We start from the raw sequence: 16,565 nt of genomic DNA on the forward strand, positions 1-16,565 counted from the left end.
AGAAATTCACAGTTTTCTTTCTCCTACTCTCTCCATGAAAATGATAGCTAGAATATATGGTAGATAGGGCCTGAGACCCTGTCCTTCCTAATGCCTCTTCCTCTCCTCTTTTGTCCCCTGAGCTGATCGTGTACACTGCATCTAGCCTAGGAACTCAAGCTTGAACTTACATGGGTCAGTGTAACTAGCTTGCTTAGCTTTACCCCCCAGTAGGTTAGTTTTACTAAATAGGGGTGAAATAATAGAGAAAAGTGACTCATAATGCACCCCTGCCTTACCCACATCTCCCTTCCCCACACATCCTTCTGGAGCTACTGCTCCATGGATCTTACATCTGCCCCCATTTCCTAGCCCTTATAACACCTCTTTCTCTTACCTTACTTTCTGAATTTCTTCATCCTGTGTACTTTTGGTAACATATTTCTTCTTTTATATGGCCAAAACAACCACACTAAGAAACCAAAGCTTAATGCTTTTTGTTTTTAAATTGGAAGCGTATCTATTTAATGACCCAGTGTCTTATTGCTTATCTTTTCTGAATGTGTGTGTGTCAATGAATCATCCCTGTGAAATGAGAAAACATTTTTTACTTATTTCAATCCTAAGTGTCCTTTACATGTCATGGTTTCAGTAACTATTGTTGATGGAGGGGGAAGAATTGTGAAATCTTGCTCTGGCTGAAATCTTTGATCCTTTTGGGATTCTCTGAACCAGCAGATTGTGGTCTCCCCTTACTTGTTTTGTTTCCTAGGTTCATCAGAAACTCCAGACCTCTCTCTCTGTGGCTGTGAATTCCATCATGAGTATTGTGACTGGCAGCACCAGCTGCAGCTTCCGAAAGATCTGCCTTCAGGCTCTTCAAGTTAGTAGGAGACTGGGGATGCTTTAAAGTGCCAGGGTTTTGATGACATTGTGCCTGTCTTAATAATATGTACAGTGCTTTTAGGAATGTTATTGAATTAGATCCTATTGTGATCCTATGTAGTACCAGGCCTATGTTAAGTGCTGAGAGAGAGAGAGAGAGAGAGAGGCAAAGAGATAGGGAGAGGGAGGGGAGAGAGAGAGAGAGAGAGAGAGAGAGAGAGAGAGAAAGAGAGAGAGAGAGAGAGAGAGAGAGAGAGAGAGAGAGAAAGAGAGAGAGAGAGAGAGAGATATCTCAATGTGAGAGAGAAACATCAATTGGTTGCCTCCTGTACACGCCCTGACCAGGGATAGAACCTGCAACTTAGGAATGTGCCCTAACCGGGAATCCAACCCACAACCTTTTGGTGTTCGGGATGATGCTCCAACCAACAGAGCCACCTGTGGTGAGTGTTTTAAGAAATATTTGTGGAGCCCTGGCTGGCGTGGTGCATGAGGGAGGCAACCAATCAATGTGTCTCTCTCACATCAATGTTTCTCTCTCTCTCTCTCTCTCTCCCTCCCTCCCTCCGTCCCTCCCTCCCTCCCACCCTCTCTCCCTCTGTTGCCCTCTCTCCCTCTCCCCCCTTCTTTCCACTCTCTAAAAATCAATGGGAAAAATATTCTCAGGTGAGGGTTCCAAAAAAAGGATAAATATTTGTTGAATGGATTGTGGTGTGTATACTATTTTATAAATGAGAAAACAAGTTATTTAAAATTTCTACTTCCTTTAGGTCACACAACTAGTTATGAGCAGAGCTAGGATTAGATCAGTGATTCTCAATTCCTTGTTGAAGAATGTTCTATTACCTCATGGTGACAGGATACATTGAAAATAACTGAGCAGCCATCAGTATGATATTTATCTGGCAGTATGGAATGGTATATAACAGGTTTGGGAATCAGAGGCCTATGTTCAAATCTTGGCTTATTTACTTACTAGCTATGTGGATTTAGGCCTATACTTAATTTCTCTGAGCTTCATCTATAAATTGGAAAAATTAATAGTACCTCAGAGAGTGATTATACACATTACATTTTATTTTATTTTAATATATGTTTATTGATTTCAGAGAGGAAGAGAGAGGGAGAGATAAAAACATCAATGATCAGAGAGAATCATTGATCAGCTGCCTCCTGCACACCCCTCACTGGGGATTGAGCCTGCAACCCAGGCATGTGCCCTGACCAGGAATTGAGCCATGACCTTGTGATTCATAGGTCGGCACTCCATCACTGAGCCACACTGTCTGGGCTACACATTACATTTTAAATAATAACTTATAAACTTTATCACTCTAATTTAACATTTTGGCATATTATCTCATATATTACATAGCTGTAACCATAGTGTTCTGTATTCATATATAACTTGACTTTTCCCTGTTTCAGCTGTCTTAGAATTTGTATTGTTACCTAGTATTCCACTATGTCAGTTTAACCTAATTTAATAAAACATTCCCCTAATGATAAACATTTACGTTGTTTACATTCCTTTTGCCAGTATAAATAGTGCTTTAGATAATATCTTCTATTTTCTGAATTCCTTCATCCTGTGTACTTTTGGTAACAAATTTCTTACTTCATACTGCCCCCTTTTCAAGGAAAAAACAACCACATTAAGAGACCAAAGCTTGAAGCTTTTTGTTTTTAAATAATGTGTTATTGTTTGTAACTGTAGCTGTCTTGCTTCTTTTGAATTATTTCCTAGAATAAATTTCTGCAAGTAGAGATGCTAGGTCAAAGAGTGTAACACTTTTATAATCTAGTGCATTTTATCATAGTTTCAACTTTCTGGGTCATGTGGACAGTATAGGGGGAGTGAAAAGAACACTCTACTGGCCATCTTATGTCATCCCTAACTTTGGTACTAACTAGATGTGAGATCTTGGGTTGGTCACCGCTTTTTGAATTTCTGTTTTCTCATCTGTACATGTAGTGTGTTGCATTAGGTGATTATTCTGGTCCCCTTTACTTCTGACATCCTACAATTTTTTATACTAAAAGGTAGAGGCTGTTACCCACTCCTTAATGCAATGTATTATTTTGTTTATTTCCTCCCTAAAAGACTTACCTAAGGAAAAGTCCTTATACCAGCCTTAGTTGTTCAGTGGAACTTTTGCTCTCTTGGAACTTCTTTTAGAGGGAAGCAGTTTACAAAACCCATTCACAAACAGATGGATCCATGGGATATTTATGTCTTACAGAGATAGGAGGGGAAAAAGCACCTTGTTTGAAAGGCCTTGGTTAGGTAACAGAAATTGGAAGAAATATAGGAACCACTACTACCTGTTTAATGCCAAGTATTTCAGGCCTTCTTTCTACTTCTCCTGTGCCCACAGGAACTAACAAAACTCCTAACATGACGTGAGCAGTGTCTGTGGTTTGCCTTCCTATTTGTCTTGTCCCCTTTCCATATAAACTTCCTGTGGGTACTTCTTTTTTGGGTGCCAATACTGGAACTTAACACATTCTATCTCTGACACATTTTAGGCAGCTGACACACAGGAGTTTGGGACCAAACTGCACAAATCATTTTATGAAGTCACCCAGCACCAAGTTCTTCACCACTGTTCATGTGAGGTGAAGCAGGTAATTGTAAAGTAATAATCAGTTCTTTGGTGGAAATGTTCCATATCAATGTATGAGAGCCCTGTATACAGGGTGGATAGGTACAGGTGCCTTAGATAACATAATCTGAGGTTAGCTTTTCAGCAAGGAAACCTGTGGTTTAGAAAAACTTCATAGAATGTAGTATTACATAGAGGTTAAGAGCATGGTTAGATGTTGCTCGATTTCTGTTTCTGTCACTCACCAGTTGTGTAGTATTATGGAACCTATTTAACCTTTATAAACCTCAGTTTCTTTATCAGTAAAGTGTTCTGATGCATACCCAAAGTGATTGTTGTGAGATTTGGGTAAAATAATGTATGTATGTAGACTGCTAAGCACATCGCTACTCATAATGGTGATGATATGATAGAATTTTTATGTTTAGTTTTGCCTAATCAAACACATACTTTTATCTATTCACCTTTTTGGATGCTGAAGATATAGTGTTGCATTGGGGTCCCTACCCTCAAGAAGGTCACCTGGTTTTGTGACAGGCTCCTCTATTGAGTGAAGAGAAATTATAGCTAGGAAATTGTGTATCTCAATTTCAGGTGTTGCTAGTGGTAGTGTTCCAACTGAAGTCCATTCTTCTAGCTCTCTTGGCTCCAATCAGTAGGTTTGAATTTTCTGGAGCTAAAATATAAGATGAGTAAATAAAAAAGATTATGGGTGAAATTACTATACAGTAACTTCAGGCCAAGATGGAGTAACGGGGACCAGATTTACCCTCCTGCCTGAAATAGCAAAAAATCTGGACACAACATCTGAAACAGTGTTTTTTAAGATACTGGGTATCAGACAATGAGTGGGCTAGTCATTCCTGAGAGATGAAAAACAAATGCAGTGAGCCCTGTTATTGCCCTAGCATACTGCCTACAGAAACTACAGAGGCCGTGGAGCAGGGAGAGGGAATCCAGTCATCTCCTTGAGTTGAATAGATGGTGTTGGGAATTCAAGGATGCCAAGGCAGCTAGAGTTTTCAGGGCAGAGTACCAGAGAAGAGGGAGCTTCACTGAGAGAGAAATCTAGAGATATAGAGGCTCCCCCTCTGGTATTCAATTGAGTACTGATCTGCTCATTCATGTGGAGAAACTATCCAGGTAAAGAACCATCTAGAAGGAGTAGAGGGAACAATATGAAGAGCTCACACAGGGATAGGACTAGTTACTATTCCCATAAACCAGAGAGGAAAGCTTATAATTTATAGAGCATCAGGTGGAACCCTAAGAAAGGTCTTGTCTCAGGAATGGAGGAAGTTAAACCTACAATAAACACTCCTCTGGTCCTGCCTTAAAGAGCTTAAAAACAGAAGCAAGACCTAAAAGGATCAAGTGTTTCCAAGGAATTCGGTGGCATCACAAAACAAAGTTCAAAAATATTTATAGGAATACAAAAATACCAGCATCCATCAAGGTAATAGTCACAGTGCCTTGCATCCAATAAAAAAAATTAACAGGCATGGTAAGGAACAGGAAATACAACCCACAATGAAGAGAAAACTCAGTTGGTCAACCAACTATTCAATTAGAAGTTTTCCAGAACTGAGAGAGAAAATATAATTAGTAGACAAAGACATTGAAGCAGTTATTATTATAATTGTATTCCATATGTTCAGGAAGATGGAGGAAAGAGTGAACATGTTATGTAGTTCAAAACATTACCACAGTATTCAGAATATTTATAAACTCTCAAAACTCAATAAGAAAACAACCCAATTTTTTAAATGGGCAAAAGATTTGAACACACATTTCACAAAAGAAGAGAAACAGCAAATAAACATATGAGAAAGATGCTCAACGTCATTAGTCATTAGTCATTAGTCATTAGGGAAATACAAATCAAAACCACAATAAGATACCATTTCACACCCACCTGGAGTAAAAAGGCTGCCATACCAGGTGTTGACAAGGATGTGAGGACCTGGAATTCATATACCCTATTTGTAGGAATTAAAAATGGTACAACCACTTTAGAGAACAGTTTGGCATACAACCCAGCTATTCTCCTAGGTATTTACCCAAAAGAAATGAAAGCATATGTCCACACAAAAACTTACACATTAATGTTCATGGCATCTCTGACATATTTCTAATAGCCAGAAACAAAACAACCCGGTGTCGACAGGTAAATGGATAAACAATTGTGGTATATCAATTCAAGGGATTACTACTCAGCAATAAAAGAAATGGACTGTTGATACACAAAATAGCATGGATCTAAAGTATGAGTAAAAAAAACTGCCATACTGAACTTTTTTAAAACCTAGAAATACAAGAGTACATAATATTATTTTTATGTAAAACCCTATAAAATGCCAACTAAGCTATAGTTACAGATCAGTGGTTGCTTGAAGATGGAAAGTATAGGAGTTGGAGGGAGTCATTTTTAAGGGCAGAAGAAACTTTTGAGGGAGATGATTATGTTCATTATCTTGATTATGGTGATGGTTTCACAAGTATGTACATATGTCAAAACTTATTAAATTGTATACTTTATGTATGTAGTTTGTTGTATATATGCAAGTTACTAGTATGTCTCAAACTTGTTTTTAAAAATTACAGACAGTTTTTAAGAGAATAACAGGACCTTTAGCACTTCTGCTCTTCTTTCTCTCCCTCTCCTACTTCTGTTTGCCTGGTTGGATGAGGAAGTTGAGATGCCCAGGCACCTAAGGGTTGCAATGAAACCTCCGCAAGTGCTCCCTTTACCACACCTTTTCCATGGCTCTATGTGCCTTCTAGGAAGCACCTCCTAGGAGTGTATCAGTGTTCCATTCCATTGGTTCACTGCAAATGCTCTTGCTGGTTTCCCTCCAACTTGGAAAGCTGCTTCTCACAACTTGAACAAATAAAAGTGAATGTCCATTGTATCAGTTTCCTATGGTCGCTGTAACAAGTTACCATAAACTTGGTGTTTTAAAAACAACAGAACTTCATTATCTCAGTTCTGGAGTCCAGAAGTCTGAAATCAAGGTGTTAGCAGGGCCATCCCCCCTCCAAACACTCTAGGGGAGAATCCTTCCTCGCTCCTACTAGTTTCTGTTGGCTCCAGATGATCTTTGGCTCATCACTCCAATTATCTGTCTCCATCTTCACATGCCCTTTCCCTTTTGTCTCGCAGATTCCCCTCTGACTTCCTGTCATTGGATTTAGGGCCACTCTGACTCCACCATGGTCTTATCTTGAGGTCCTTAATCTGCAAAGACCCTTTTTACAAATAAGGTCATATTCACTGGTTGGAGGCGGGAGGGGGGGGGGGCAGGGGTGTGTGGCAGTAAGACTTAGAGATCTCTTTTGATGGGCCACTATTCAATTTAATATAGCTATCCATATCTTCAGATTTCTAGGGATAGGTCAGGCTAAGGCATGTGCTATTATCATAGCACCTGGGATAGATGGGCAGGACCTAGAAGTATTTAAGGCTGTGACATCCTTTTGCTTGGGCCTCTCCTATATCCTAGTGAGATCTCAAAAGGAAATAATCTGACCTCTTTGGTCCCATTCTGTTGCTATAGTGATGACTCATAGCTTCAGGGCCATTCATAGCCCAATTAACGTGGCAGATGGCTAGTGAACCTAAGGTTCATGATTCTGTGCCAAGATTTACACTTTAATTTCCACAAAGATCCTGTGAGGTAGGTTGTGGTTTTTCCATTTTATAGATGAAGAAAATGGTTAGAGAAATTTTCTAATTTGCCCAGAATCACAGTCAGTAAATGGCAAGGGTTGGATTTTTACAGAGGTCTCCTGGCTCTGAAGCTTAGTAACATTGTTACCTCATAGGACTGGATCAGAAGCCCAGTGAAGATGAGTAATCAGAGGCATTGAGTAGAATTCATGCTTCTCCACTAAGATTGTTACTGTTTTCCTCTGATAATGGCCACTTAGTGATAACTTCTGTGGTTGTTATTGTTGTTAATCCTCACCAGAGGATATTTTTCCATTGATTTTTAGAGAGTAGAAGAAAGGGGGAGAGACAGAAACATGGATATGAGAGAAACACATCGACTGGTTGCCTCCCACATGAGCCCTGACCAATGCCTGCAACCTGGGTACATGCCCTTGACTGGAATCGAACCTGGGACCCTTCAGTCTGCAGGCCAACTCTCTATCCACGGAGCCAAACTGGCTAGGGCTAGTGATAACTTTTTAATGGCACAAGAGTGGCACCCAGTGGCTTAGCTAAAAATTACAAGATCAATGATAATAGGTCAAATTCTTTTATCTCTAGACCAGCGGTTCTCAACCTGTGGGTCGCGACCCCTTTGGGAGTCCAACAACCCTAAGGCCATCAGAAAACACATATATAATTACATATTGTTTTTGTGATTAATCACTAAGCTTTAATTATGTTCAATTTGTAACAATGAATATACATCCTGCATATCAGATATTTACATTACGATTCATAACAGTAGCAAAATTACAGTTATGAAGTAGCAACGAAAATAATTTTATGGTTGGGGGTCACCACAACATGAGGAGCTGTATTAAAGGGTCGCGGCATTAGGAAGGTTGAGAACCACTGCTCTAGACCAACCAGTCCCTCAGTTTCCATTTCTAAACAGGTAAAGTAGACGTGCTGACCTCTGGAGTGGTAAAGAATAACACCATCTGTGGCCATTATATAGCTTATGGAGGATGGAAGAAATGAGAGACTATATTTTTAGAGTTTTCTAGAATATATGCAGGGAAAGGTTATGCCAGGAATGGAGATTTTCAGCTTGGGTATTGAAACAGCAGACAGTGGGCTGTGAAGCAGTCAGTAAGATAGTACTCCAGGGCTTCGTGTCACAGATGTATGTAGGAACTGAAAACTGAAACTCAAGTAGGATCAATAACAGGAAGGCAGCTTTCTAAGGAAAAGTATTGTAATTTGGGGTGGGGTGGAGGGGAGAGCAAAACTAAATGTCTCAGGGTGTTAAATCCAAGGAGGTGTATCCAAGGATAGCTACGCCCGTCTTATCTGGGGAACCTGCTGATGAAGGGTACACAAGGCTCCTCTGAGCCTCAGTGCTTTATATCTGAATGTGGGTATTTCCTTATAGACCAATATCAAGATAGGAGGTTTATCTATTATATGAGATTTTTCTAGGCTAGAGTGAAATAAAAGAATAAACTTTATCTCAAAGAAGAAAAAACGTGGGGGATGGGGACAATATTTGGAAATTTTCCTAATGCTATTTCTTTTTTCACATCTTTGGGGCCATCTTTACCCCTTCTATGTTCCCTGGAATATAATTACTTAGAAATGGAAACTTATTTTAGTAAACAGTATGATATAATATTTATTTTTAATCCATTATAATTCATGTTCCACAAATTTTACCATTTTAAATTGTACAATTCAGTGGTTTTAAGTATATTTACTATTTGTGCAACCATCACCACTAAATTCAAGAATATCTCCATCATGCTAAAAAGAAAACCTGTACCTGATTTGCAGCCAGTACCAAATTCTCCTACTCCCATTCCTTGGTAACCACTATTCTACTTTCCATCACTATGGATTTGCCTGTACTGGGCATTTTATATAAATGGAACATACAGTAAGTGGTCTTTTGTATCTGGCTTCTTTCACTTAGCATAATGTTTTTAATATTCATCCATGTTATAACATGCAACAGTACTTCATTCCTTTTTATGGTTGGTTGGACTAGAGGCCCAATGCGTGGATTCTTGCACCAGTGGGGTCCCCCGGCCTGGATTCATCCAGGATGTGTTCGGCCCCTCTTGTCCAGCTCCAATTGGCCGGATCCCAGCAGCAAGCTAACCTACCAGTCAGAGCGTCTGCCCCCTGGTGGTCAGTGCACGTCATACCTACCGGTCGAACTGTCAAATGGCCGCTTAGGCTTTTATATATAGAGATAATATTTCATTGTATGGATGTATAGTAGTCCCCCCTTATCTGCAGGGGATACATTCCAAGACTCCCAGTGGATGCATGAAACTGTAAATAGTACCAAACCCTATATATACTATGTTTTTCCCTATGCATGCATACCTTTTCATTTAAATAAATTAATGTTTTTACACAAGCACTGTGATACACCAACAGTCAATCTGATAACCAAGATGGCTATTAACATGCAGGGAGTGTCTACAGTGTGGATATGCTGGACAAAGGGAGGGTTCATGTCCTAAGTGGGATGGAGTGGGACAACATGAGTTTTCATCACACTACTCAGAATGGTGTGCAATTTAAAATTTATGAATTGCTTATTTATGGAATTTTCCATTTAATATTTTTGGACTGAGGTTGCCCATGGGTAACTGAAACCACAGAAAATGAAGCCGTGGTTAAGTGCGACATTTTATTCCTCCCTTTATCAGTTGGTGAACATTTGTGTTATTTCCACTTTTTGGCTATTACGAATAATGCTGCTACGAACATTTTTTGTGTGGATATGTTTGTAATTCTCTTGGGTATATATCTAGTAAAATTGCTGGGTCATAACTCTGTATCTAACTTTTTGAGGAACTTCCAAACTATTTTCCAAACCGGCTGCATCATTTTACTTTCCCACCAATACTATATAATGGTTACAATTTTTCCATATCCTCACCAATACTTGTTATTGTCTACTATTATTATCATCATTATAATGGTTATAAAGTATCTAATAATGGTTTTTACATTTCTATAATGACTAATGATGTTAATCATCTTTTCATGTGCACATTGGGCATATGTATCTCTGGAGAAATGTCATTCAATTCCTTTGTCAAACCATTTTTTAATTGGATTATTTGTTGTTTTATTGCTGAGTTATATGAGTTCTTTATTCTTGATACAAATTCCTTATCAGATATGATTTGCAAATATTTTTTCCATTCTTATGTTGACATTGAACCAAATGTGGCAGGGCTTTTAAAGGCTACTGAGGACTATAAAACGTGCCCTGTGGTCAGTCGCCGAAACCGGTTTGGCTCAGTGGATGGAGCGTCGGCCTGCGGACTGAAGGGTCCCAGGTTCGATTCCGGTCAAGGGCATGTACCTGGGTTGCGGGCACATCCCCAGTAGGGAGTGTGCAGGAGGCGGCTGATCGATGTTTCTCTCTCATCGATGTTTCTAACTCTCTATCTCTCTCCTTTCCTCTCTGTAAAAAATCAATAAAATATATTTAAAAAAAAATAAAATAAAATAAAAATAAAACGTGCCCTGTGGTCAGTCATATTTTTTGAGCATTTACCCTGTGCAAGGTACTATGCTAGATATAAAGAAATGTAAGCATGATGAACCTTACCTTTCAAGGAGTTTATGACAGAGAAAAATGGACATCGACATATAAAAATAATGAACAGGGGCATACAGTAGCTACTACAGAGCCTGAGAAGTGGGGCAGACGGTAGGTGAGTGACCAGAGTTCAGAGGAGTAAGGAAATGCTGGAGTAAGCTGCAAAGGCTCTAACAAAAGGAAACCTTGGAAGTTGGAGGTGGGTAGGAGGATTCACATGAGCCTTCTGCAAAACTAACTTAGGACTTCTAATTTTTTAAGCAACTGCACCCAGAGAAAAATGATACAGAGGAGAGCACAGAGGGTGCACATGAGAACAGCAGCCCGGAGCTCCATGCAGGTAAGGTTTCAGCTTTTTAGTCAACTCTGGATCAAAGCTGGGAAGTAAAAAGCATAACTTCAAGGCCTTCAAACTGCACCTTTCACCATAGCAGTTTCCTCCTGGGATTTGGTTGGCTCCCACCACTACTATGGGTGTTCTGGGGCAGTAGAAGGCATTCCATCTCAAAAGCTGATATGATAGGACTAGCAAGTTCTCCTAGCTTGTGTAGTTATAGATGTGCATGATGGGGTGGGGCCCTGAATCCAGTTTGTTCATGTCTTTTCTTGATTATTAGTATTGATACTATAACTCCTTAGTTTTGTTTACCAATCTGTTTGGGGCTCTGGAGGCTGCTCCTGGGTGCAGACACCACCTTAACTTTGATGTGTTATGGGGAGGTGTCAGTGTATGTGATGTGATGGTGATCATACTGCAGGGCCAGGGATGAATACATGTAAATGCCTGGAAATAACCATAGACACTGGTGCCTGAACCTGTATGATGCAGGTGCCAGGCACTGTTCTGAATTTTTAAAATGTATAAATGCTCTTCTCAAAATAATACCTAGGTATAGGTACTATTATTTTCTCATTTTACAGATGAGGAAATTGAGGCCCAGGTGTTAATAAACCTACCCGAGGTCACACAGCTCGTAAATGGCAGAGCCAGAAATCAAACCCAGGCAACCTGGCTCATCTGTCTCTAATGGGGATGCATTGTAGGACAAAACAGTGCTTTAAATTTGCACAAGTGAATCAATTAATAGGAAGGCTGCCTATTGGCACTGCCCAATACACTGAGAGAAGTGAGGTCAGATTTCGGGCAGGAGAATCAGCTTGGCAGGGAGGGAGGAGCTGGAAAGTGCAAACTCCACGAAGAATCTGTGCAGTGATCAAGTGAGGGCTTGGTACAATCCACACGCCCCTTCTCAGGCTTAACGGAGGCGGAATAGAGAGACGTGATACCATTCTGCAGCCTCAGCCTGTACCTGAAGGCCTGGGACTGCTGGGTTTTGATCAGGACAGGAACTGAAGGAACAGCTCTGAGGTGGGAGAGCTGAGAGCTGGGCCCAGCTCCTCCCTTCCCCCCGGGTTTCCCCCAAGGGCCTTTGCCAGCACAGGGCCAAGGGATGAGTGTGTGTTTTCTCCTAGGGACCAGCGGGCAAGTAGCCAACAAGAAGTTTAAGAAGGGCAGCCTCCACCAGGTCCTGGAGGGAACATGGGCTTTCCCCTCTGCCAGGGCCCCGAGTCCGTCAGAGCCTCCTCTGCGGCGTGGGGAGCCCCCCGCGGCCTCCATGACTCCTAGTGGAAGCAGGGCGGACCCCGGGAACGGCCCGGAGGTAATGAGGCGAGGGCTGCGCAAGGGAGGGCGGGGACCCGGCCGCTACCCAGACGTCCTCACTCCGAGCCCCGCTTCCTCTCGCAGGACGCACTGTGGCTGCAGGAAGTCTCCAACCTGTCCGAGTGGCTGAGTCCCAGCCCCTGAGCCAAGCCCTCTCCCCCGCGCCTCCGCCTCGGCTTGGCAGATGTTGAGGACACGTGTAGTCTGTTGTTCAATAAACCTGCTCCGTGAGCTCTGGGTTTGTTTCAGTGTCGAGGGCGGGGCCGAGGACCCGCGCCGCCGGATGACGTAACCAGAGCTTCCCGCAGGCGCGGGCCGAGACAGCCGGTGGCGTCACTGTTGCGCGCCGCGGTCCGGGCGCGATGGCGGCGCTGGGCGGGGACGGGTTGCGTCTGCTGTCGGTGTCGCGACCCGAGCGGCAGCCCGAGTCGGCGGCTCTGGGAGGTCCGGGCCCCGGGTTGTGCTGCTGGGTGTCTGTGTTCTCCTGTCTCAGCCTCGCCTGCTCCTATGTGGGCAGCCTCTATGTCTGGAAGAGCGAGCTGCCCAGGTGCGGGGGCTGCGCGCGAGGCGGAACCCGCGCCTCCACCAGGCGGGGCTGCGGGCTGCGGGCGGAGCTTGGGGCGAACTGAGGGCGGGGCTGCGCTGTCGGAGGGCGACTTTGGGCCCCTGAACTTAATGCCCCCTCCGTAGGGACCACCCTGCCGTCATCAAGCGGCGCTTCACCAGTGTCCTAGTGGTGTCCAGTCTCTCGCCCCTCTGCGTGCTACTCTGGAGGGAACTCACAGGCATCCAGGTGCAAAGGAGGCGGGGCAGAGGGCAACAGGGGAGAGATCGCAGGGGTCTTTGGGGGAGGGAGCAAGACTGATGCTTCCTTTCCTGTGGCTCAGCCAGGCACATCCCTGCTCACGCTGATGGGCTTCAGGCTGGAGGGCATTTTCCCAGCAGCACTGCTGCCCCTGCTGCTGACCATGGTGAGTCCTCCATTACCTTTCCTCCTCTGTTCTTTGTATTAGCATGACGCTCCTTTCTGTGACCTTTTTTACTTATCCTGCTTGTGTCCAGTATGTGCCTGATGGGAGACAGGAATTGTGAGATGGCTCGAGGCCCTCGGGTATGCATTGGTGGGGAAATCCCGGCTGAGAATAGGAAACTTGAGGCCTTTTCTGGGCAAAAGCAGTGGATTATAGTTGAAGCCTTTCATTTGATTGCTCCTGTTTTTGTGTCTCCAGATCCTTTTTCTGGGCCCACTGATGCAGCTCTCAATGGATTGCCCCCGTGACCTGGCAGATGGGTTAAAGGTTGTCTTAGGTGAGTCCTCAGGGCTGAGGGAAAAAGTAAGCAGGCAGTCCAGGACAGAGGGAATCATGATGGGACCTGAACATGAGATGTGAGATGTTTTATATTTCCTCACCAGTAAGATGGGAACATATAGCAGGTGTCCTTTAAGCGTTGGTTCCTGATGTTTAGGGATCCTCCTAGGGACCCCTAAAAGTGTATTTGGTGTCAACTAGAGAGCATTTCTATTTCCCCTAACCTTCGTCTTCTCTAAGCAGAGTTAGTCTTGGCAGATTTTGATGTTTCCAGATATCCTACCTCAGCTACTAATGGCCTTCCCGTTGTCTTCTTGAGACATTGTCTTATGCTGATAAACAAAGCTGGACCCTTGTATGTTCTGAGTATGCATGCCTAACCTGAGTTTGGCCAGGAAAAGATTGTGGGAGGCCTCTAGGGTAGTGGTTCTCAACCTTCTGGCCCTTTAAATACAGTTCCTCAAGTTGTGACCCAACCATAAAGTTGTTTTCGTTGATACTTCATAACTGTAGTGTTGGTACTGTTATGAATCGTAATGTAAATATCTGATATGCAGGATGGTCTTAGGCGACCCCTGTGAAAGGGTCGTTCGACCGCCAAAGGGGTCGCGACCCACAGGTTGAGAACCGCTGCTCTAGGGTCTCTCTTCAATAGCTAGCCACTCATTGCTTGTCTTGAATCCCCTCCCTAGCCCCTCGCTCCTGGGCCCGCTGCCTCATGGATATGCGTTGGCTTCGGAACCAAGTGATTGCGCCCCTTACAGAGGAGCTAGTGTTTCGGGCCTGCATGCTGCCCATGTTAGCACCGTGTACAGGCCTGGGCCCTGCCGTGTTCACCTGCCCACTGTTCTTTGGAGTTGGTGAGTGTGCAACCTGGTCCTCTGAGATGTTCCTAGCATGAGAGCTGAGAATGGGGCTTGGGGCAACGGTAGGGCATAGAGAGGGCAGGCTGAGAGCAATGTGATGTGGTTCTCACCTTCTTCCTAGCCCATTTTCACCACATTTTTGAGCAGCTTCGATTCCGTCAGAGCAGTGTGGGGAGCATCTTCTTGTCTGCAGGTGAGTCCTAGAGAGCGTGCCTGGGGTAATCCTGGATTGGGGGGCGGGGTGTGTGAGGGTGTCCCTAAATTAGCTACTATGAAAGAATTGGGAACAGAGAGCTATAATATTGGAGGGGTCAGGATTGGGGGTGTAGAGGACAGCTGTAGGTGCTGGGGCAGGGGAAGGGGAACTCTGGCTGGTGGGTGTACAGTGCTGGGATAGGAAGGGCATGCAGGTGTGGTCACTCATGGCCTCCCTGTTTCCAGCGTTCCAGTTCTCCTACACAGCTGTCTTTGGTGCCTACACTGCTTTCCTCTTCATCCGTACAGGTTGGTCCCCAATCCCTCACGATGCCCAGGTGTTCAAGGGCCCACAGGAGTAGGTGGGAGAATGGGAAAACTGTGTTTATGAGCAATTTTTTTTTTAACCATAGTCCTTGAGACAGGCTAAGGCAGGGCCCTCAGCCTGGTGAGGTTTGAGAGGTGGAAGCAAGCAGAGGCCATGGTGTGTGGGTGGACAGGTGGGACACTGATCTCCTGTTCCAGGGGATGAGGGTAATTACCTGAAGAGGTGGTGGGTCTACTCTAGAGCTGTTCTGTCTCCCTTTCCCAGGACACCTGATTGGGCCAGTTCTCTGCCACTCCTTCTGCAATTACATGGGCTTCCCTGCTGTATGTGCAGCCCTGGAGCATCCACAGAGGCGGCCCCTGCTGGCAGGCTATGCCCTGGGTGTAGGACTCTTCCTGCTTCTACTTCAGCCCCTTACGGACCCGAAGCTCTACGGCAGTCTTCCCCTTTGTGTGCTTTTGGAGCAAGCAGGGGACTCAGAGGCTCCCCTGTGCTCCTGACCCATGCTCCTGTACACCTATGAACTCTCATGGGCTCCTCAGCCCCTCCCCATCAAGGGGTACTGCAGGGGAGGAGCTGGCTGGGGTCCCGAGATCTCAGGAATTTTTGTAGGGGATTGAAGCCAGAGCTAGTTAAATCCCAGGGACCAAGAGAAAGGAGCAGATAGCCAAAGGGTGCAGCCCCTCTTGAAAGGGGAGGAGCAGGCCCCAGGAGCTGTGCACTCCCTCCCTCACTGTGGACTGCTGCTTCTCAGCTCCTCTGTCCCTGAAAAGCTGCTGAGGGATAGAATTTACAGAAACTCCTCTCCCCCCAACTTCCCAGGGTTTTCTCACTGTCTTTTTGCATCAGGACTTTGTATTGGGATATTAAAGAGATTTAACTTGGGTAACATGGCCTTGGACCTTTGGGAATTAGTCTGTTTGGAGTCTTGGGAGTATGCCTGGTAGGGACAGTTCCCTGCAGTAGGGGGACAGGATGGGGGCCTCTGTCTGACTTGGGTCTCGTAGCTTCCTTCTGAGTGAGGCTCCAAGTCCTAGCAGAGGTGGATCTGGGACTGTAGGTACCAGGTGTGGGCCCACTCATTTTAGGGCCTGTGACTTGGCCACCAGGAAGTGGAACCCAGCACCCTGACCCCAGTGATAGAGCCTCCAACTTGTGTCTCCTGAGCGGGGGGAGTGTCACCTCCACCAGGATCTCCCCAAAGTCTACCAGCCTCGAATTATGTAAGAGCAACTAGACCCAAAACGTTAGAAGAACCAGTTCAGATTACATGGAAGTAGAGGCTGTTCTAGTTGTCTCTATCTTGGATCTCTGTCACCATGCTGCTTGTCTGTCCCTGGAGGAACCCGTAACAAAGGCCTTGAAGAGAGTGCTGTAACTCAAGGTTCTTAGAACCTGCTCTTCCTCTTATTTTTAGAATGGTTTTCAGGTCCCATTCCAGACTCTAGGAGGG

The 16,565-nt window shown here is 44.3% G+C and overlaps 2 protein-coding genes across 3 annotated transcripts in view; both read left to right on the top strand.

Moving 5' to 3' along the window:
• Positions 1-12,585, top strand: part of TOP6BL (TOP6B like initiator of meiotic double strand breaks) — a 54,350-nt gene extending 41,765 nt beyond the window's left edge. The window contains exons 12-16 of the mRNA XM_070427622.1: positions 752-862; positions 3,394-3,492; positions 11,012-11,090; positions 12,224-12,411; positions 12,498-12,585. Of these exons, the coding sequence (XP_070283723.1) occupies positions 752-862; positions 3,394-3,492; positions 11,012-11,090; positions 12,224-12,411; positions 12,498-12,557 (537 nt within the window). The 3' untranslated portion in view covers positions 12,558-12,585. The remainder of the gene's footprint in view (positions 1-751; positions 863-3,393; positions 3,493-11,011; positions 11,091-12,223; positions 12,412-12,497) is intronic.
• A 189-nt stretch (positions 12,586-12,774) lies between these two features.
• On the top strand, positions 12,775-16,002 carry RCE1 (Ras converting CAAX endopeptidase 1). 2 transcript variants are annotated; one of them, XM_070427620.1, is made up of 8 exons: positions 12,775-12,960; positions 13,104-13,206; positions 13,301-13,384; positions 13,643-13,721; positions 14,416-14,583; positions 14,711-14,782; positions 15,031-15,093; positions 15,377-16,002. In XM_070427620.1, the coding sequence occupies exons 1-8, from the start codon at positions 12,776-12,778 to the stop codon at positions 15,610-15,612; spliced, it is 990 nt and encodes a 329-aa protein (XP_070283721.1). In that variant the 5' UTR covers position 12,775; the 3' UTR covers positions 15,613-16,002. The 2 variants fall into 2 exon arrangements, with proteins under 2 accessions (XP_070283721.1, XP_070283722.1); XM_070427621.1 differs by lacking the exon at positions 12,775-12,960 and having other exon boundaries at positions 13,126-13,206; positions 13,305-13,384.
• The last annotated feature ends 563 nt before the right edge of the window (positions 16,003-16,565 follow it).

This window comes from Myotis yumanensis, unplaced genomic scaffold (assembly GCF_028538775.1).
Source record: "Myotis yumanensis isolate MYYU_CA2020_CCGP unplaced genomic scaffold, mMyoYum1.0.hap1 SCAF_10, whole genome shotgun sequence".
Lineage (NCBI taxonomy): Eukaryota > Metazoa > Chordata > Mammalia > Chiroptera > Vespertilionidae > Myotis > Myotis yumanensis.

Bases quoted from the DNA above. Each gene is read 5' to 3' on its own strand.
- RCE1 (XM_070427620.1), top strand. From the start codon at position 12,776: ATGGCGGCGCTGGGCGGGGACGGGTTGCGTCTGCTGTCGGTGTCGCGA. The intron at 12,961-13,103 runs GTGCGGGGGCTG...CCCCCTCCGTAG, and splicing joins TGGAAGAGCGAGCTGCCCAG to GGACCACCCTGCCGTCATCA. The intron at 14,783-15,030 runs GTGAGTCCTAGA...CCCTGTTTCCAG, and splicing joins GAGCATCTTCTTGTCTGCAG to CGTTCCAGTTCTCCTACACA.